This window comes from Ursus americanus, chromosome 3 (assembly GCF_024610735.1).
Source record: "Ursus americanus isolate L20-20 chromosome 3, mUrsAme1.1.p, whole genome shotgun sequence".
Classification (NCBI taxonomy): Eukaryota; Metazoa; Chordata; class Mammalia; order Carnivora; family Ursidae; genus Ursus; species Ursus americanus.
This window is the reverse complement of record NC_142129.1, coordinates 66880827-66903204: the sequence shown is the minus strand read 5'-3', so window position 1 is coordinate 66903204 and position 22378 is coordinate 66880827. Positions and strand designations below refer to the sequence as shown.

The 22378-nt window shown below is 38.8% G+C and overlaps 1 protein-coding gene across 13 annotated transcripts in view; it reads left to right on the top strand.

Annotated features, from left to right (window-relative positions):
- Positions 1 to 22378, top strand: part of PPP1R9A (protein phosphatase 1 regulatory subunit 9A) — a 362801-nt gene that overhangs the window by 322972 nt on the left and 17451 nt on the right. For 8 of the 13 annotated variants that reach the window (XM_045793220.2, XM_045793219.2, XM_087861068.1 and 5 more), the window contains 4 exons: positions 5244 to 5401; positions 5902 to 6199; positions 17197 to 17284; positions 17390 to 17473. In XM_045793220.2, the coding sequence (XP_045649176.1) occupies positions 5244 to 5401; positions 5902 to 6199; positions 17197 to 17284; positions 17390 to 17473 (628 nt within the window). The remainder of the gene's footprint in view (positions 1 to 5243; positions 5402 to 5901; positions 6200 to 17196; positions 17285 to 17389; positions 17474 to 22378) is intronic. The other 5 variants (XM_087861071.1, XM_087861070.1, XM_087861069.1 and 2 more) reach the window with 2 other exon arrangements.

Here is a 22378-nt window from a genome sequence, read left to right as displayed (position 1 = left end):
AATTCAGACCTACTTAAAAGATTAGGAAACAGCAATAATCTGCTTGTTCTGAAACTGTAAGAAATCAGCTTCCTGAAATTTCATAAATACTACTTGGGGTATAAAATGTATCAGCATTTAGGCAACCAGAAGGAAAGCAACTAAATTAATAGAGTTCAGGGTGAGAGTTGCCTGCGGGTGGGTTCTTAAGTAAAGTGCTGTCATAAGATGAGATGAAGTTGTGTAACTTTGTCTCAAATTACCGTATCCGATTCAATACATCTTTGCTGTGCCATACTAAAACAAAGTAGTGACTGGAAGCTAAGTCAGAGGGCCCTAATCAAGCCAGATCGTCCGGCAGTTAGTGGAGTAGCAAGGCAGGCAAACAGTCTCCACAGACGTAATTGAAAGAGCAGCCTTCTCACATGAGGGAGGCAGATAGTCACACGGATTTTGACAATGTGTCCTGGGCTAATATCAACATCTGGGAATCCTGAGTCCTAAAACACCAGAGCTCTTGGATTAGAATGGAATTAAGATGTCTGTAAAAGAAAATGTACTGAATATGTGGTGTTTTTTTTTTACTAGTTTTAAATATATAAGTAATATATAAATGCAAAAAAATACATATAATACAAAAACATTCAACATTACAAATAAGTTTAAAGTACCTATTGGCTGAGATCTCCAAATCTAATACCTTCTTTGGAGGTAACCACCGTTGTCAGTATGAAGTATATTCCTCCAGTTCTTTCTCTGTTAAATTGTATGCATCTGTTTATCATGAGAAAATATATTTTATGTTGCTCTTTTTAAAATATTTAAATGAATGTACATTTGGTTCTACAATTTGCTTTAGTCATGTAAGAATATCTTGCTCACCTTTCCATGTCAGTAAATACATTCCTTGAGTGCTTATGTAACAGTCACTCTTCCAAGCATTGTGTATCTGTTAATGCATTTGGTCCTCCCAGCAGTGTGATTACTGGTGCTGTGTTATCCTCACGCCCATTTTGCAGTTGAGGATTCTAAGAGACAGAGCGGTTAGGGAGATTGCCCAAGTCAGTGACAGAGCCACTGTTCTGGATTCTGTTTGAGGAAGACTAACTCCATATCACCTCTTTGGGATACATAAACCTACCTCTGAACGCAGGATGTATCAACCCAAACCCACGAGCCCACCTTTTGTGACCTTGCAGTGACTGTGAGTGATACGCAGCTACTGTTCAAGTTTTAAAATGCTGCCAAGTGTCCATGATGCTCCGCATTGTAGTTGATAATAGCATAAGTGAGATAATAGAAGTAGGACTGTTTTCGAGGAGAATAGTGCCCGTAAGAATGCAGAGCAGCCCCCATCGTCATGCTGCTCCATTCCCCTCCTACCCTTGCCATCTCTAGCTGATCTGTGGGCAGCATTCCATTTACGTCAAAAATAACGTCAATCTAGTGAAAAAACTGAATGACTCACAGCATTACTGTAGGGAACTGGTTGCTGTGTAATAGGATATATAACATCCTAATTTCACAGAACATTTTTCATAACAGCTGCTAAAATCATAATCGAATCCATTAAATTTTTTTAAAGGATGCAATTCGAAGCAATATTGAAACTAGTCTTAAAATGCAGGTACACTGAGGTGGAGCCCACCCACGCAACACCGCTCTCTTGTTAACTACTTCATATCTTTTCTGTGTTTGTCTGCGTTTATTAATCCACTTGAGTCTGCTCATCTTTTGTACTTCTAGCTGCATTTGAGTCAGAGATGGGCTTTTTTCAGAGACTGGAGGGTCTGAAAAAAAAAAGAATAGAGAAAGAAAGGAGAGATGAAAAGGAAATTTCCCTCTGATTCTTATGAACAACAGAAACGATAGCCTGGAGAAAAAGGGTAGAGGAAGAACCCAGGGTCTTGGGTTTATAAAAGCAGTGTTAGGTTATTGATAAGGTCTCTGTAGAAAGTGAATGGCAGTGAGAGAACATGGCCACCTAAGCCCCTACATTCAGGAGCATGTAACTTAGCAATGTGGAGCCAGCTGGATTTCTTTTGCCACATTGTCATCCTCAAAACTGACAGCTAATTTTTTGATGTAAGAATTATACTCCTTGGATAAATATAAAACCAAATAGGGGCGTCTGGGTGGCACAGACGGTTAAGCGTCTGCCTTCGGCTCAGGGCGTGATCCCGGCGTTATGGGATCGAGTCCCACATCAGGCTCCTCCGCTATGAGCCTGCTACTTCCTCTCCCACTCCCCCTGCTTGTGTTCCCTCTCTCGCTGGCTGTCTTTCTCTCTGTCAAATAAATAAATAAAATCTTAAAAAAAAAAAACAAATAAAATCCCTCAAGTTTTTTTTTTCTTCAATACTGTATACTTCTGGAAATTTGCAAAATTAGTACCTGACCTGTATTTTTGTTGGAACATAAAGTTAAGACTAAAACAAAGACTCGATGAAGGCAAAAGATTACTTGTGAAGATTACTTTCAGACTTGAGAGTGACCTTCCAGAAGGATGATAAGCATTTTTTTAAAGATTTTATTTATTATTTATTTGGTGGGGGGGGGCAAGCAAGGGGAGGAGCAGAGGGAGAAGGACAAGCAGACTCTGTGCTGAGTGCAGAGCCTGGCGCAGGGCTGGATCCCAGGACCCTGAGATCATGACCTGAGGCAAATCAAGAGTTTGATGATTAACCAGCTGAGCCACCCAGGCGCCCCAAGATGATAGGCTTCTGAGGACTGAGCTCTGTCCAGTCTCATCCACAGATTAACTGTGTGATGCAGTTAGTAAACAAGTTAGTAATCTTCTTTGAGCCTTGTTTTTCCTATCCGGAAAAGAGGACTGGGATAGAATCCCCAAGGTTCTTTTGAGTTGTAATATTCTGATGCTTATACAACATGATAGAACAAGATAGCTTCTGGTTACCGAACCACATAAGTCTATACACATTTTCCTTCTCTTCCGCACACGTCCTCTAACACCGCTGAGGGGGATGTAGCTTGCGGTGTCTTTAGTAGTTGCTTCCTCTGGACAGCTTTCCTTCCAACTTCCTGCTGTTGAAGTGAGAGTTCTCCGCTCCATTCCATCCTTCTGGTTCTTTACTTAAAAAACATTTGTTCTCAGGATGGAATATATAAATTGCTGATTTGTAATTCACGAATCACTGCTATAAAAGGACCCGTGAACTTTGTTTTCGGGTCCTCAGAAATTGTTAATTGGATGCAGCGTGTGTTGGCCACATGGCTAATGGACGTAAGGCACTGCTTTTCCAGCTGACTTCATCTTTAGTAGATGTAACTCCGTATGTGTGCTCCAGCAGTTTGCACCTACTCAGTGCTGGCTCATATTAAAGCAGAGATTCTGGATGGCTCGTTGGGGGTTGTTTGGTATGAGTACCAGGCAAATTACTGAATACTAACGGAGCCAGAAGTCCCAGAATAAATTCTCCACACTCTAAACCCTGCTAATTAGTAGCTCTCATGCTCCCCTACTTTATTTGTTCAGTACCTAGTGATGGAGTAGCCACTGCAGTCCTGGAAGTTGGGTACTATGTTGGGTCCTCCAGGGCCAGAATTCTGTTGCGAAAGGAGCCATGTTTACAAGAATAGAACAAGCTTCCTCCTTGGGTCATCTTGTCGTCAATTAACCAAAGCTGTTACAAACCAACCAAATAAGAAATCGTCTGAGAAATAATTTTTTCTATAGTTTTCAACATGTCTTCCTTTTTATGCTTTCTTAACACATATGTGGAAGATTAATAAGAATATTTCATATGTAGCCAATTGGAGAAATGAATTTCTGGATTAGTCACATTATATGTGATTTTACAACCAAAAACACTGAACTGTAATGGCAGGAAAATTCTTCTTCAGTGACTTGTTCAACCCTACCTAAATTTGGAGGGCACAGACTCATAGCCTGGGAATCAAAAAACAAGAAGAATCACGGCAGCTCATCCACCAGCTTTGCAGATAAGGGCAAGTTACTCAAGTTCTCTGAACTTCAGGAGGGGATAAAACATAACTTGGTGGCTCTGTCTCATGGGGTTGTGAGGAACACGTGAGGTGGTGTGTGTGACCGTGCTTTCTGTTACAGAAGATACAATCCAAATACAAGATAGATAAACTGCGAAACGGGCTTGTATGGCAGTCTATCTAATTATGTTATTGCTTTCATCTGCGTGGTGTTCCCACATTTATATGTAAACAAGAGCTTGTAAGGTTGATTATCTCTCAATTATCACAACTAATGAACTCTTAATCAGCAGCTGCAAGTTTAGATTTTATTGAAAGGAAGAAATTAAAGTGATCAAGGAGATTATTTTTTCTCCATTGACATGTAAACAATAAAGAGACTACTAATTAGAAAATATTTAGCTGTCCTTTATAAATACCTGAATAGTCTGACTTTTCTGAATATTCACTTTTCTTTCAAATACAGGAAATGAAGAGTCAGAACCTTCTGTAAATATTGTCATTCAGTGGATGTATCTCCTAGGGAAAATATGTTTAATATAATTTGTTAGAACCATGTGCCAAATGCAAAGTTCCATAGGTAAGAGAGGCACAACCTGAGATTCTTCCCTGTTTTGGTCTTATAATCTATTTAGAGCCGCACACCTTCATAATAATAGTGTGAAAAGGAATTTCCTCCAGTAACGCTACTGTAAGAAATTGTTTTATTCCATTAATATCAGTATATATTAATTTTCTGTAGCCTAGTTATATGCTTTATTTTTAATAATTTAGATCCAGAAGCACTTAATTAATTAATTCTATGAACGTTATGACTTCATTTAATGACTGCCACTCTAAAAAGATAAAATAGCAGTGATGATCAAACTACATTATTTCTGAGGAGCAGTAGCATTCCAGATAAATTCAGCCAGAGAACAACTACGTAGATCGATGGGTAACCTTTCCTTCTCCCCTTTGGAATGGTGACTTGGAGTCCTGACTTGGACTTGGGGCAGCAAGATTAAAGGTGGTGAGAGGCAGACCACGGAGGATCACTCTGGCTCTTCGGAAGTTAGATTTTTTGGTTGCCTTGGTCACCTTTGGTGTTGATTTCTTCCATTAGGCTTTGTACATTCCTCCTAAATCTCACTGATTTGGTACCTGTGGTATATCAGGCCGGCCTGCATGGTTGCCACCTATTCTTTGCCTGGTATTATTGATAACCTTGAGGTTTTTGTTATCAGTGTCTGTGGTCTGTTTGACAAGCCTCTCTCAAGGTTTCTCTTGCCGATTATTTTGCTTTATTCTTTTCTTAGACTTGAATGAGGCAGTCCCAGAGACAGAGCGCCTGGATTCAAAAGCACTGAAAACTCGAGCCCAGCTCTCTGTGAAGAACAGACGCCAGAGGCCCTCTAGGACAAGACTCTATGATAGTGTCAGTTCCACAGATGGGGAAGACAGTCTGGAGCGAAAGGTGAGCACCGATGACTGATTTCTGACTTGTAGTGTTGAGCTGTCTCCTTGTTCCTACAGCTTATTGAAGATGATTTTTCTGCAACCAGATTCTATGTCCCAGATGGCAACAGCTGGAATAGTTCACTGCTTTGTCTCCTAAATTCTTATTCAACTCGATATATTGTGATTCACCTTATTTCTGTTCTCACTCAAAGAGCTAACCCAAGAGCATTATCCATATTGTCATATTTCGTGATGGTGCTTTTATATTTAGCTGTTGGTTTTACCTAGTGGGACCTAAGGATGTACAGTAATTGTTTCTGTGTCTTAGATGTCTGTCTTAGCTACAATGGTAATATGGTGAATTGTTGTCAGCTATGCAGTCTCATCCGTAAACCCACAAACAATTGGTTTTCGAGGGATTTACTAAAAAAAGTTCGGTCTGGTTTCAAAGTAAGTATTCCATGGAGCTGATGCTCAGCGGCGCATAACCTCCTTTATAATCTCTTATGCCAACAGCCTTCAAACAGTTTCTATAACCACACGCACATTACCAAATCACTTCTGCCCAAGGGTTTGAGAACTTCTCCAGAATCAGGTTCTGGTGCTCCATCCCTCGCTCCAGTGGCTGGCAGTGTGCCCTCCTCGTCTGACCACATAGCTGAATTTCAAGAGGGACCACTGCACCCGGAAAAGGAGCCTTCCTCCCTTATTTGGGGAGACACTTCACTCTCCTCGCCTTCAAAATCTGATCATGATCTGGAAGAATCTCCATGCCACCATCAAGCCACCACCAAGAAAATATCACAAGAAAAAGGTACTGTTGATTTTTGTTGTTGTTTTTGCTTTTGTTTTGTCTAACTTCACTAACTCTTTGATTTGTGCAATATAAGAATAGCTTTTTTGGTCATAGTCATAAGTCCTTTGTCCTCTCACAACTAAGAATTAATACTGCTTTCTTTTTATGTTGTGGGATAAGCACATGCCTCTTCCATTTATTTATTTTTCTATCTATCTATCTATCTATCTATCTATCTATCTATTTATCTATCTATCTTTTCCTACCAGGTTAGTGTTTTTACTTCTTCAGCTCTCTACAAGTTTGCTACTATTGAAGGAAATCCTTCAGGAGGCCTACCAGAGATGTTGTAGAGTAGCAGCCCAGAGTTTCAATGAACACTAACATACTCACATTGGGGGGAAAAAAGTGTATATAATATATATGTTAAATATATATGTATATAATATCTATAAAAATGCATTAAATACACGCATATATGCATACATACACACACGTGTGTGTGTGTAGGAATATGAAAGCAGCATAGAGTTTAAACCATGAGTTGGTTTTTATTTAGAAGAAACTTTCACAGTAATGATTTATATTACAAAAATTGTGACAGGAAAGCTATGATAAAGATAATGCAGAGAGATCAATCAATTAAATTTTAAAATAAGCTCCTAGAATTAACACCAAAATTTCGTAGTCATGTCAATAGACTTTAGTCATTTTAATTTGTAGAAGTAATAAATTCTCATTAAACAAGTTAAATGATACAGAGATGTATAAACATTAGGCTCATTCTTTTCCTACCATGTTTGATGTGTCCCTTTACAGTAACCAAGTAAATTTGGTTGTTATCTCTCACATCTGAAATACGCACGAGTGTATGTTATGTGTGTAGGGATGCATGCACGCACGCGTGTGTGGTGCAGATGTAAAAACAAAAATAACCTTTTGTATGTTTGTGTTTTGTTTTGTATACTTTTTTTTTACAAAAATGAATCATACAAGTCACATGACTCTGCAGTTTTGTTTTGTACATAATAATATTTTATGGACATCCCTCTAAGGCAATATACACAAATTTAAATGATCAAGAGAATCTTACATAGTGAGCCTATAATATAACTGAGGCAACCATTCTAATATTGGCGGACATTTAGGCTATATTCTGGAAGGTTTCTTTTCGTACGTTAGCTTGTTTGCTTACCACTGTGAAAAAAGTTATAGCAATCATCTGTATATTCTTATATACTGTCACTTTTATTTCTTTAGAATACATTTTCAAAAGTTGAATTGGTAGTCAAAGTATATTGTACTCAAGAGAAAAATGTATAGCTTTAAATTCCTTTATTATTAAAAATAAAGACTGAAAATAAATAAAATAAATATTCAGAATAAGAGGAACAGAACAACCAAAAGGCAGGGGGGAAAAAGCAGAAAATAGGAGCAGGTAAGAGATATAAGCTGAATTTAATTTTTATTGAAATGAAAAGCCTATTCTTAATTCCCCTCTCCCCCCCAAAGATATAGTAAAAATGTGCAAATTTTTCTAGCTAAAAGTGAATAGCCCCTTGGAAGGACACATTAAGAAAAAAATAGAGAAACAAACAAAAAAATGTAGCATTGGAAATAAGAAAGGAGATACAGAGATTAAAAGAATTTTTTTTTAAAGATAGTATGTGAACTCAGTAATTTAAAAATCTGAAGGAGATGGAGTTCCCTACAAAATTAGTCTATTCAAATTGTGTAAGAAGAAAACTTGGATAAACCAATAATCACAGAAATATGAAATGTGTTTTTATAAATGCTTCCATTTAGAAAGTTACTAGAGCCAGGTGGTTTTATAACTGAATTCTGCCTAACCAAAAAAAAAAAAAAAAAGATAGGCTCTATTTTATCCTAGTTATTCCAGGTAGGCTGTTTCTCATTTATTTAAGTAGCTAGAGTCCTAAAAACTAGAGTCCTAAAAACTGTGTAGAAAAAGGAAATCTTACGCATGTAGATTCATTTTAAATATGATGCTAATCGATTGAATCCAGGAGTGCAAGTTAATTATATTCCATAATCAGGTAGCATTGATCCTGAAAATGTAAGAATAGTTCAACATTAGAAAATCTAACAATATAAATCATCATATCAACACAGGAAAGGTAAAGTGTTACAATAGTAATGGAAGTCGAGAGGCATTTGATGTAATTCTTCAGACATTTCAGTAAAACTTGTTAAAGTAAAAATGGAATTAGAAAAAATTTTATGAATATGATTGGTGACTTAACAGCAATCAACCACTAAATAGTGAATCTTAAGCCATTTGCACAAAAATTAGGAATAAGACATGAATGCCAGCTACCATCACGATTTTCAAGTCAGTTTTTGAGAATTTTCTAATTGCAGGAAGATAGGAACATCAAATAATAAGTATACATTTGAAGCAGAAAAGACAAAAGTATCTTTTATTTAAGGATTATATGAATATTTGTCTAGAAGATTAAGTGTCCAGATATACAATAAATATGTAAAATCAATATCTTCATGTGTGTAAGGGTGAAGTGTCTGCAGCTTACTTTGAAATGCATTTGAACATTACTGGACTAATGGATGACTAGAGGGATGGCTATGTGATAAAGCAAATGTAAAATGGAAATTGTAGGATATAGGTAGTAGATATATATTTGTTCACTGTAAAAAAATTTTTATCTTTTGAAAAAACGGAGTGGCAGAGATGTCATTTTTGTCCATACTGATCTAAAGCTTTGATACAACAGACATTTTGTGGAACTTGATAGGATGATCCTAAGTTTATAAGAAATGAAAAAAGGCAGGAATACCTGAGCTAGATAGATAGATATGGACTTATTTTATGACAGTTGGATGGGTGGATCATTGGAGAAAGAATAGAGTTTTTTACAAGTTGCTCTGGGACAACTGGTTATCCATATTGTAAAAAATTATATCAGACCCCCCCATACCTTGCAAAACAATGCATTCAAGGTGGATTTAAGACTTAACTGGAAAATACAAACTCTTAAACTTTTAAAAGACTATATAGAATATTTTTGTGACTTCAGGGTAGAGAAGGATCTCTTAAACAAGACGCAAAGAAAAAAAACCATAATGAAAGAATTAATAACATCAGATATTAAAATTAGGAACTTCTATTTCTCAAACACACAACAAAGAATCCCACAGAAGTGGGATAGAAGATACTTACTGCCTGTGTAACTAACGTACAGTTAGCATCTAGAGTATGTAAATAACTTGTATAAATCACTTGGAAAAGACAAATAATACAGGAGATAATATATAATGTCCTGAACAGGCACTTCATAGAAAATGAAAACCGAAAAGCCAAAATATTTATGGAAGGTGTTCAACTGCATTAGTAATCAGGAAAGTATGCGATAAACCAGATGAAATACCATTTTATACCAACCATATTGCCATAAATATTAAGGTCTGATGTTACCAAATGCTGGAAACTATGTGAAACAACCAGAGACTGAAGAGTTTTCATTGTGCCGGTGGAAACAATTTGGGATTGACCTAGAAAGGTTGAAAGTATGCATGCCCTGTGACCCAGCCAGGTTCTACGCTTGCCTACTAGGAATCCCATACAAGAGTATTCGTAGCAGCCCTACTGTGTGATAAAAAAAAAAAAAAGACAAACCTGGGAGAACCTAAAAACTGATAAGTACTGGAATAATCACTAGGAGAATAGTTAAATGAGTTGTAGTATATTCATATGATGAATCTGTGTAGCAGGAAAAATGAGTAAACCACGCTGAAACATAACAGCAGGGGTGAATCTGTGGAACAAGACATTGAGAGAATAAACCAAATTGCAGAAGCATCCCTATGATTCCATTTAGATAGTGCTAAAAAAAAATTAGTGGAATGCTTAGATATACAAACAAAATGCTGAGGTTATAAGTGGGAATGACAAAAATCAGTTACTTGGTGGGGAGTGTCCAGGAACTGAATGGGGACTTTGTAAGTATAAACTGTGGTGGGGATGGGGGAATCAAAGAAATGGGTGTTTGTTTTATTGGTTTTTCTTTATACGCTACAACTATCTAATAAATACTCTTGGTTACAGTAGTCAATAAGCATAATAAAGGACCCCATGTAGAAAGTTAATTGATAGACTTTAATATACAGATAGCTTCAAGGAATTTTTAAAAAGTCAAAAAATGACAAAAGAAAAAAACTGTTGGTTCACTGAAGAGAAAATTCGCATTACTTACAGGAAAAGATGACCAGCCTCACTAATGATCAGAGAAATGATCATTTAAATCAGACACCATCGGATTGCCAAAACTTTTAAAGAATTCCAACAACTAGTGCCAGCAATGGTGTGGGTTACACTCATACATAGCAGGGGTGATTGTACACGACTGTATTTTTGAAAAGTGCATACTCACTTCTCTCTGCCAGATCAAAAATTATAATCTTTCTAAAAATACATTTGATTTGGGGGGCTCAATCTATTTTTAACTCTTGATAAGTACCATAGCTTTATTCCTGATCTTTTCCCTTTGGTTTCCTTTCCTGAGCCTATTGATTGCTGGAATTATCTTCCACAGACTGGTCCAAAGCGCAGCTCTTTTAGAAGTTTTGGGGTAAAAATTAAGTACTTGAAAAGTAAAAAAAAAAAAAAAAAAAAAATACTAGTAGGAGCAAAAGAAAATATGTCAAGCGTGCTAATTCATCAAAGCTAGTTCTCAAGTTGGTGGAGGACTTGCATGGTTATTCTTACCTACTTTCAAAAGAATTGAAGACTTCAAAAACTCTCATTTATTAACCCAAACTACGGATTAGAATAGCACTTTTATAGAAATACACTTGTGGCAAGCCCTCTGTCATCTCTTTAAAAAAATACATATAGACCTTAATTGGTACAAAAGAAGACAAAACAACAGACACATGTATTTTGGAGCTATAGGTTAATACTTTGTGGTCTACTGTTCGAGTTTATCAGACATAACTAGCTATCGGAGAGAAATTACATTATAGTCAGGGAGTGTGGATCATTCACACATGAAATATGGCCCCCGAGTTTTTTTAAGTGGCTAAATATTGTCTAAATGAGTTCTCTCTTTTACTTCTATTTTTTTTTTTTATTTATTTATGATTCTTTAAAGTCAGCAGATGTTTCCTCCCTGGTGGGAGAAGTATGTACGTGGATTTGGGTTGTGCTCCGCAGTCCACTAGCAGTAATGTAGGAGTCAAATGTGAGAATTCCATCCTTTCCCCAATGCCTTCCTTGTTTGCTACTCTTTCTCTTTTGGGATTAAGCTCTCAGCAGAAGTAAGCAGGAAACGAGATGGGAGATGGGTAACTTCTTCTCCAGAAACCAAGTACTTGGGCTTTCCCCTGTTCAGTCTTCCTGGGCTGATTGTGCTTCCGGGTACCAGGGAAGAAGCAGTTAATTGAGCTTTGATAAAGTATGAACTTCATCAGTAGTTACTAGTATGATGACCACTGTTACATACTATGATCAGATAAAAGCAGTGCTTCACATTCTTTTCTTCCCCCAATAAAAAGTTTCCAGCCTTGAAGAGTTTTCGTTGCCTGCCCTGTTCATTGCCAGTAATCCATTCATTTATGTATTTATGAAACAAATAGTTACTGAGCAGCTACTCTGTGTTAGGCATTGTGCTAAAGGCTAAATGTACAAGGATTGACAAGATTCTGTCTTTTCTCTCCAGGAGTTTGCTGACTAGAGTCTGTCTGCCTCTCTCTCTCTAATTGGTAGTTTGTTTTGTAACAGATCTTATCTCTGACATCCCACCATCAGTGACTGGGAAGGCCCTATTCTCTCTTGCCTTCCAGCCTCAGGCTCTGTAACACCTGGAAAGACATCAAAGAGGCCTTCAGTTAACTGACTCTCAGACGGCAGCCTATTACCAGTGGGCACCTCGAAAGTCAAGGGTCCAGTCCTCAGTGTTATAAGTCCAGAAATTCAGTAATACAATTCAAATTTAATCAAGTCCAGAGTGGCTGATTCTTGCTGTTCTAACTTAGAAAACACTGATTTCTAGACCAGAATACTAATTTTCTGATTGGGAGGTACAGCTGACATAATACCCAGCATCCTTCCTATGTTCTGTTCTCTCTCCTCTGCTTGGTAGGTTCATAAATCAGAAAGTTGCTCAATGGGCATAAAATGAGAGTAAAGTTACCCGGATGTGTCTAAGGAATATGCTTGTTAGACTGGGCTGACTGACGAATGGCCCATTTCACGGCAGCACCCCTGCTACTTGGGCACTTTTGTGTCCCTCCAGGACTTTCCCACCCTACCTCCCAAGAAACGGACTCCAGTATCTTTAAAATATTATGACATTGTGGGGGCTGATACAATATGGATTAACGGAGTCAGATCTACCTTCATTGTCCTCGAAATCCAATTTGAGAAATAACATTCTGTAAAATTCTTGAGTCCCTGGCTGTGGGAGATTACTCTATTCAGACCTGGATTCAACAGAGGTCAGGTATGGTTAACCTTACTTTCCTCCATGTGTTGGTGTGTGTGTTCACATGTGAGGTCCTTACAACTCACTGGCTCATCAGTAGAGGAACTAGAATGAGGTCCAGCAAGACCTCATGTTTACATTCTTGCCTAACACTCCATTCCAGGGAAATTGTGTTCTCCAAAGCCAGGTTAAATCTTACCTCCTTTCGTGGACTCTTAGTATACTCTCCCCATTCCCAGGTAGAATGAATTATTCTCTTCTCTCTGATCGCACAGGAATTTTCACACTGTTACTTCTGCTTCTATCACTTTGTGTATGATAAGTGATCTAGTTGTTAAGGATGAACCAGTTTTCTCATTCATCTTTTTCATCTTTATATTCTTGAAGCCCAGCGAAGAGTATGGCATATAACTGAGGCTTCATAAGTTTCTTGGATAAATTACCAGGCAGGTCTCTCCAGATAATCAGTGCAGGTCACCAAACCAAATCTGGCCCCCACATGTTTCTATAAATACAGTCTTACTGGAACAGAGCCATATTCATTTAGCTATATACTATCTACTCTCAGGCCACAATAAGCGGAGTTGAGGAGTTGTGACAGAGATTGTGTGGCCTACAAACCTAAAATATTTGCTCTCTGGCCCTTTACAGAAAAAGCTTGCTGACCCCTGGTCTAGGCATTTATTTCCTTCTGCTCATCATTGCTGGGTAAACTCTGAAAATGTTTTAGTCCCTGTTGCCATTTATCTAGATTTTTAAAAAAATAATATACCATTATTTTTGGTCTATCCAAGGTAATAATTAGTTACAGCTGTATTTGACTGTAATTTCAAGGCTAGCAATGTGCTGGTATCACTGAACAACTAATTGAAGTTGGGTGTTTTCTAAACACCGCATTCGTGAATCGTCCTTTTGTTGTATATTTGAGGGACCTCAATGGAAATTGGGGTAGAAAGAGCCCCATGGTAACTGGATAAATGATAAACACCTAACCCCCTTTCAATTAAAGCAAGAGGAAGTGTAAGATTATTTCCAGAGATTTGTAAAACAAGTTATATGACAGTAGAAAGCATGAAAATATTTTTCTCACATTTATTGAGTAGCCTAATAATAACATTTTGGTCTCTAGACTTCCATAGCAATGGGCCTTTGTTCAGACAAGGTTAAGAAGAGTATATTAAGCACTATCAGTTTTCTACTTGTGATTTCTAGAGATGATTATTCTAAGTCTATAGGTGACTGTTAACACGTTGCTTGACTGAGAACTTGCCTTCAGAAATATTCGCTGAATTAATGTCCTGGCAAATAGAACCTGATTTTGCAAAATCTTTACAGAATTCATTTATATATGGCATTAGACCCTTATACATAGAGAAATAGTAAATTTTATCATTGCTCAGAGGAGGGGCGAGATTACGTCCAGCTGAGATTGGTAAATAAGACTTGACAAAAAATGTACAATTCGGGTGACCATTGAAGGACTTGAGGAGAAGAAGGACAGCCAAGGAAGGCAGGTAAGGCATGGAGGTGGCATTAGCAGAGACAGGCACCGATGAGATGGGTTGAAAGGAATGGGGCTGCCTAGCCTGCCTGAAGGGAAGCAGTTGGTTTATGCAGGTTAAATAGTTGCAATACAATTGAATAGGAAGGAGAAGTCATCAGCTCTAGAATTTAAATGCCTTAGATACCTCACCGTATTACTAGGCAACCACAGCTGTTTGAATAGAGGAATAAAAAGGAAAAGAAACGAGGTGTGGGGAAGATGAGTCAGGGGACACGGGGAGGGATGACATGGAAGGAAGAGCAGTAGACAATGAGGGAAAGAGCGACGCAAGAGCCTGTGAAACGTAAGCTGCCTAGATACAGGGGAAGAAAGTGAGGAGCTCAAAACTGACCACAGGGTCTCTAGCCTCAGGCAATATGGCCCTGTCATGAGAGATCAGAAATATGGGGCGAAGACAATTAACTCGTGTTTGTTTGTTTGTTTTTAAAGGGCATTTTCTTGCATTTTTAAAAAAGATTTTATTTATTTGACGGAGAATAGGCACAATTAGGGGGAGTGGCAGAGGGAGAAGGAGAAGCAGGCTTCCCACTGAGCAGGGAGCCCGATGTGGGGCTCAATCCCAGGACCCTGGGATCAACACCTAAGCCAGAGGCAGACGCTTAACCAGCTGAGCCACCCAGGCGCCCCTGAACTCATGTTTTTAATGAAGAGGGTTGTGAGCTCAGGAGACAGGCTGGGCTAGGGGGCAGATTTGGCAGTCCCCAGAGGAAAGGAAGAAGTCAAGAGTCTGGGGCCCATGAGAGAACGGAGTACGAGAAAAGGCCGTCGCATGTAGCCTTCAGGAGACCACTTACTGCCTTCGACACTGAGGACCAGGTTGCCAAAGCTTGAAGCTGCCGCCCCTAACCCGGGGGCTCAGGCTTCTGATTGCTCTTGAAGGTAGTGTTGGAGAGATTTCAGAAAGCCTAATGGAAATTATACATAAAGCTAAATAAATAAAAACAGGTCACTTTTTTTTTCTTTTCCTGAAATCATACCAATCCAGTGTTGGTTTTTGTGCGGACTGGAAGTTCTAATGTGCATTAAGGATGGATTTGATTGATTTAAAATAGGGAAGTGCATTATTACTTAATCTTGCCTCTTCAGCCTTTTGAAAGCATTCATTTAAGTGTTCCTTGGAACACACTTTGGCAAATGTGAGAGGTAATGATGTGAGGTTGCCTAGCAGCAGGCTCTGTAATGGGCAGAATCAGGCTTTTAGTCCCAAGATGTCCAAATAACTGCAACACGAAGAGGTTACAGAGTGTTTCCACGTACATTGTCTCATCTGGTCCTCTTAACACTCGTTAAAACATCACCCTGCTACCTCTAATTCAGAAAATAATGAGGTAGTCTCCTTTTAAACTTCGCACAGTCCTAGCCATTAAGAGTTGCTTTAGGATTGATCTGGAGGAATCCAGCCCTTTTTTTTCCCTTCAGCTTCTATTAAGAAAATTGAAATCCTGCTTTTTTTTTTTAAATGTCCATTAGCAAAATCACCTCCGAAGGCGTTTGTGCCATGTCTGTGGATTTTCTTTCTGTGTCTGCCTCACATCTGTGGCTATTTAATTCCATTACCCAGCGTAATGATGCAAATATCCATGATAAATATTTGAGGCTAGAAGTGGGTTTTGACATGGACATATTTCTGACTCTTATATTTCATTATGTACATTCCAAGGGATTGATTGTTGTAATCCAAGTATCATTACCTAAAAATATGAAGAACTCATTGCTGAAAGTCCTTAGAGAGTTTGTAAACACCCCGTGTTACCGCTTTAGAGCTTTGAACATAAACTCCTACATAAGAGCTGCGTGTGCAATTCATGTTTTGTGTGTGTGTTTAGAAATTTATCCTGAACTACAATTAGAAGCAAAATTAATTAGCAAGGTTAATTAAACCCTTCTGTAGGAGCACTGTTCTCTCCACAGTCCATGCCAGAAAGTTGCTGGAATATTTTTAATTTTACAAAGATAGAGACAGACACCAACAGACAGGAAGGAGTAGGTTCACACACAAATATGCATCAAATTTAACACACCCTTTGTTAGTCATCTCAGATCACTGGATGCACTGAAACATGACACTCAACGGCATCCTTTGCTGAAGAGTTCCAGGTAGAGACTTCGGAATGATCTCCCATGTCCAGGGAGGAATAAGTGCCACCCTTGGAATCTAGCCACATCTGACATTGAACTCCACTCTCAAAGCCTCCCCTCGGACTGGTTTTTCGGCATCATGTTGAGTGTTCCCATCCCCCAGCAGCTGTTGCCCTTGACAGCCAGCATAACTCAGAGAGGCAAAGATCATTCAGCTCCAAACACTGAGGAAATTTTGGCATCTTCCACATCACAGGAGGCCAGCCAAGTTGTACTCCAACCCAACTTCTGAGAGAAGGCTTTCAAAGATATCAGTGTTTTATAGCTGAGCCCCAGCTTAAGAAGTCTCCCCCATGCTCTGCCCTCCTCTGTCCCAGGACTGGCCACAGGCCATTAGCAAGGGAGAGACCAGAAGAGAAAGCTTTCACTCTCACTTTCTCCCCTAAATCTCCCAGACTCTCAGGGGTCCCTTTATGTATTGGACTCAGAAGGTATGGGGGAAGTGGGCTGGGTTCCTGTCAGAAGGCACCAAAACCCAAAGGCCGGAGCCTGGTATTTGAAGTAAAGAGTTGGAGCCAGAGAAGGAACAAAAGGAAAGTCATGTCGGTCCCTGCTTTGAATGTAAAGAATTATTTGATAGTGTTTATTCTTGCTTATTTTGCTCATTCCAGTATATTTGAAGTCAAAACTTTGTGGTAAGTATTGGGCCTCTGTCCAGCAGGACCACTCCTGGCTTAACTGAACATTCCTCCACATAGCTGTGTTTCCTGTGGCTTAAGAAAGGAATACCTTATTTTCTTTTACACTTTGGAATTGGGTTAAAGTCCTTCAATTCAGAGATGCACTGACTTTTGACTCATGGCCTTAAAAAGAATAATAATGGGTCTTTTTCACATGTGTGTATATCCTAGATGGTACCAACGGTCCCAAATCGCTAAGGGCATCCAGTTCTCTGGTGGTGCAAGGAGGAAAAATTAAGCGGAAGTTTGTGGATCTGGGGTAAGCATTTCGTGATGTGAAAAACAAGCCCTCTGTTTAAAAAGGTGGGGGGGCTAAAAGAGAAAATGTCAGTTTCCCCTTTCTGACTGTGTGCTTTCTTTTTAGGGCACCTTTGCGAAGGAATTCCAACAAGGGAAAGAAATGGAAAGAAAAGGAAAAAGAAGCCAATAGGTTTTCTCCAGGTAGCAGGTACGGGTGGATGATCTAACCCCCCCCCCCGCCCCCGGGTTAACCAAGTCAGCGGTCAGTATCTATGAGCTGAAGTGATCCACCTGGAGGTGAGATGGAAGAGAAATTGCACAGATTATATTTGTCCTACCCCAGCTGTAGCCTACACCGGCGTCGGGTATATCCAGGGCTTAACTGCAGAATTATGGTCACATGAACAGTCTCAATATATGTTTCTGTAAAGACAGCATAAATATATCTATGTAATATGTCAGTTAGGCGTATTTCATTGTCTTTGTCTGGCTACCCACGATACTAATGTCCTCTTTTTCATGACCTGAAAGGGTAATTTTATATTTAAGTACCTTGTTGGTTTTCAGGACTATTCTGTCCACATGTAACAAGGACCATCATCTCTTGCTGGACTCAGCTGTTTAGTTCATTTTCTTCAGGCCCTACCAACTATTCTTACTGTTCAGTGAAGACTTCCCTATAAAGAAGTGAGCCTTGTACTGCATGTTGTCAAGTTTTCCCAATTTTATTCTGAGATTACATAATCTTAAGTTTAGATTTGTATCCGGGGCAATAAAGCATGGAGCTCAACTGCCCGGGTTTGGATCAGAGCTCTCCCAGTTATTACCTTTAAAATCTTAAAGGTCTTTAACCTGTTTGCCTCCATTGCCTTGTGAGAAAGAAGGGTAAATAACAGGATCTACCTAATAACTTTTGTGTAAGGATTAAGTACGTTTTCTTACAAAGCACGTCAGATGGTACCTGGCACGTAGGAGGTATTTAAAAATAATAATAATGATGATGATCACAGTTTGCTGTCATTATTACTTGCAAGTTACAGAGCAGTTTCACAGTTATCACTTTAGTCGATCCCTATAATAAGGTTGGGAGGGCAGAAAACAATACCATACTTTGCTAAAAACCCCACCTTCATAGAATTTAATTGATTTGCCCACAGTTATGCAGCAGACAGTTAACACAGCGGGGCTTGTGCCCCCTGTCCAGATGCCTTTCCAACACAACACCTCCCCTCCACTTGTTTATGCATCGAATGATGCGGAAGTCTCTTAATGAAATTTGGGAATCATCTCAACAGCAGTAGACTAAGGAAGAAACAGAATGCTAACAACAAAAGATCGTCAAATCATTTGGGGACCACTGATCCATTTTATAGGTTGTTCTCTATGTTTCTTTTTCTTTTCTCTGGCATACAACTTGGTGAGAAATTGTACCTTCTTCCTGGGATTATAGGAGCGTAGGGTCAGGGATGAGAAGAGAGGATTCCCAAATTAGTTGTGTTAGTCTGTTGTGGTGGTGGTTTAATCCTGTACGATGGAGAAAGGGTAAAAAGCGCTGTTTATATTGAGGACACCAGTCTTGGGAAAAATAAGTCCATGATCCAACTCAAAAGCAGTTTAACTTTGTGTGGTTTTGGAGTGAGAAATAGAAAACAGTCTGCTGTGTGCCTTAAAATTAAGAATAGGAAACTATCAAGTATACTCAGGATAAAATACAATAAAAAGTGAAACTGTTTCAGGGAGAGAGAGATGCCCAGATACACAACGGGAGAGAAGCTGGGACACTTTTGTAGTAGCACTGCCCTCCTTTTGGTCCCTGGACTTCTGAGGCAGTCACTTCCTCTCACCTTAAGACTCCACCCGGAAAGGGACGGAAGTGAAGCATCCAACAGTGGGAGAAAGTTTGACTGAATGTCATCATAGTAGCCAGAGGGTATCACCGCCCTGCACAATTTCCAGGTGAAAAGCAAGCAAATCCTGACTCTCTTGGTGAGTGCGCACCTTACTCCAGGCCAGCCACGGGGAGTCAGGCTCATGGCAGCTTTGGAAGCAGCAGCCGGCCAGCTCGGTATTTTTAAGATACTAACTCTGGAGCCTTTCTGCTTCACTGGTCACAAGAAGTTACACATGTACCAGTGCTACAAAATAGTTTTCAATTGGAGTCACAATTTTAAAATTGTCTGTAATTCTAGTAGAATTTTGACGGGCCTGACAGGAATTCATGTAATTGAAATAATAGAAGAACAAGGGAAGAAGAGGGACTTTTCCTGTTTCACAAAATAATTTTTTGAGCTATCACAGTAGTCGGTTAACGCTAATCAAATCTAATGACAGCCTCTGTTCTCCTATATAGATTGATAACGGGCCCAGAACCTTTACAACGTGTCAGAAAACAGAGTTACTGCCCAGTAGGGGCTTAGTGCAGTTGAGTTGGTCTCACGGGGCCCCTGAAGGTGGGTGGGTGATAAGCACCATCAGCTTCAGGGTCCCCACTGCAGTTGTGGAAGGCTGGGAATAAACTCATCACCTCTGTGAAACTTTCTCAGAAAAGAGAGGGAATGATTCATGGATTGAGTTAGTAATCTTCTCTCTTAGGCTTTTCATTACTAGGCTGTAAAAATCCGATGAGGTCGTTCTATCCGTTATAGCCTGAGGCTGTGGGACTTAAAAGAGGCAAGACAAGAGGTTTGCTAAATTCAGTCTTGGTTTTAGTTTTTTTCCTTCCTCAAGAGTTAAGAGTTTAGTTTATTGTATTCCTTGTGGAGACATAATGACTCAAATGCATGACCAACATGAAACAAATAGATGAGGTTCGATAATTTTAATAATAAATAAACCCTACAAAAAATATGGCTCGGTTCTAGCCTTTTCAAATATGTGCTCAGCAAACATTCTGATTTAAACAGGCAGTAGCAGATAACAAAAGCAGGAAAGAGTTAGCAAGGTAGTTGTCAGAGCTTGTTGACAAAGAGAAAAATAAAATACTATCCTCATTGTGGAGTAAGTTGCCACTGATGTCAGTGGAGTACCTACTTTGGAGCTCTGTGGGAGAAGCTGCTGGTTGAGTGGTTGAATGGAAAAGCGTGTAAGCAGTTATGTGTATCTCAGAACAAGGCTAGATGGGGGCGTGTGGGAAAACGACAGGAGGGGAGATGGCACTCCTTTGTGGAGGTGAATTTGCATTCCCCTTAAAAGTGTGAACGGAGGAAAAAACACTTCTGGAATCCGAGTATTCATCCTGACTTTGCCATAGGTAAGGCTCTGAATTTCTTGGACCTTGGTTTCCTACCAAAAAATAATTAGATGGATTAAAACTACGTGGTCTCTAACTCCCCAACCTTCTCTGTCTGTACTGTCCAATATGGTAGCCTCCAGTCAGGTGTGGCCATTGAGCACTAGAAATGTGGCTAGTCTATATTGAGATGTGTTGTAGGAGAAAATGAATGCAGGATTTCAAAGACTTAGTATGAAAAAAAAGAATGTGAAATATCTTAGTAAAAATTTTATAATACCAATTGCATGTTGAAATAATAATACTTTGAATATTTTGGGTTAAATAAAATATAAATTAATTTTACCTCTTTTTTTATGTGGTTACCAGAAAATTGTAATGTATATATGTAGTTCATATTATATTTCTGTTGGACAGTGTTGATCCATATGATTCTATGAAAAACATCCCCTTTCGAGTTCTGACTCATTCCGTTGGTCTCTAAATTGTCATTTTTCATGTTTATTTATTCTTTTTTCACTTTTTTATTGAGGTATAATTAATATACAGTATTATATTAGTTTCAGGTATACAGCGTAATGATTCAACAATTTCTGTGTATTACTCAGTGCTCATCCCGATACATGTACTCTTGTTTGTCTATTCTTTTTTAAATCTATAGCTACTCCTCTGTGTTCCCAATTTAATTTGTTTATCCACAGAGGTAAAAAAGATATAGCAGCATAATTTATTTTAAAGGCCAATTGGATAGGAAAAAAATAAGGTAAAGCAAAAAGCAACATTGGTACTTAAAATCTAACATCTTCAACAATACTGTCATATGTGCCTGAAGAGAAAAGCACCTCACCTCTGCCTAAACTTGACCCACAGAGGCACCCCAAAAAGGAGCCAAAATTTCTTTAAAAAAAAAAATGATTTAAAAAACAGGAAATAAAATGCAGTTGTAAATGGCCAGAGGAGAATGGCCATTGGAGAGTGGAGAGGGAAGTTTCGAAGCTAGTGTTGAAGGCGGGAGCAATGACGGTGAAAACTCAGTAGAGCCCCTATGGAGTGCTTAACTTCGACGGTCTCACTTCTGCGGGCTCTCCCCTTCATTTTTAAAGCCCAAAGGTTGCTTTCCTGAAACAGAGGATTATTTAGGTTGTAAATTAAAAGTAATTTATTAAAGTCTCCAGTTTTAAAACCTTTTTTTTGAGTTTCAGTTCATCTTACAAATCGTGGCGTTTCGTTTATACATCTAGTAAAATTTTATAAAAAATAAAAGCAGTCACTTTCATAGAGACCCTTGAATAATGTTAGTTTAGCCTCAGTAGAGCAGACCTGTTCCCCTTGTAACTGTCGGTCCTGGTTTTACAAAACTGCACTTATAAATTTAATCTATTCAGTTTTCTTCTTAAGTACATCCCAGTACTTGAAAGCTGAGAAACTTTGACATTCTTAACATATCCACACTTTGCCACTTGAAAAAAACTCTTGAAAACCTAGTAGATTAAAATGGTAACATAGTGACTATAAACGTCCAGTGCTCTTATCACTTTGGTTATTTTTCATCTTAACCAGTTAAATATATTAAAATAGAAGCAAAAGACAAACGTGTCTCTCAGATTTCTAATAATATAAATTTTCTTAAATCCTAAGCAATATATTGTTTCTAAACCTAACAGTTTTGTTCTGAAATACCAAATTTTTATTTACGTAATCATCTTGCTGTTTGATTTTACACCTTCCCAGGATGGGGAGGACTCGCTAAGGAAACAGTTTCTCCATCTCCTATGAATGTAGAGGGGGCAAAAAAGATCGTTTTCCTTCTACCCTCTTGGGTTTTCCAGCTGGAGTACTGTCAGTTAGATGGACAGGAGACAGATCAACAAGGGGAAAGCATAC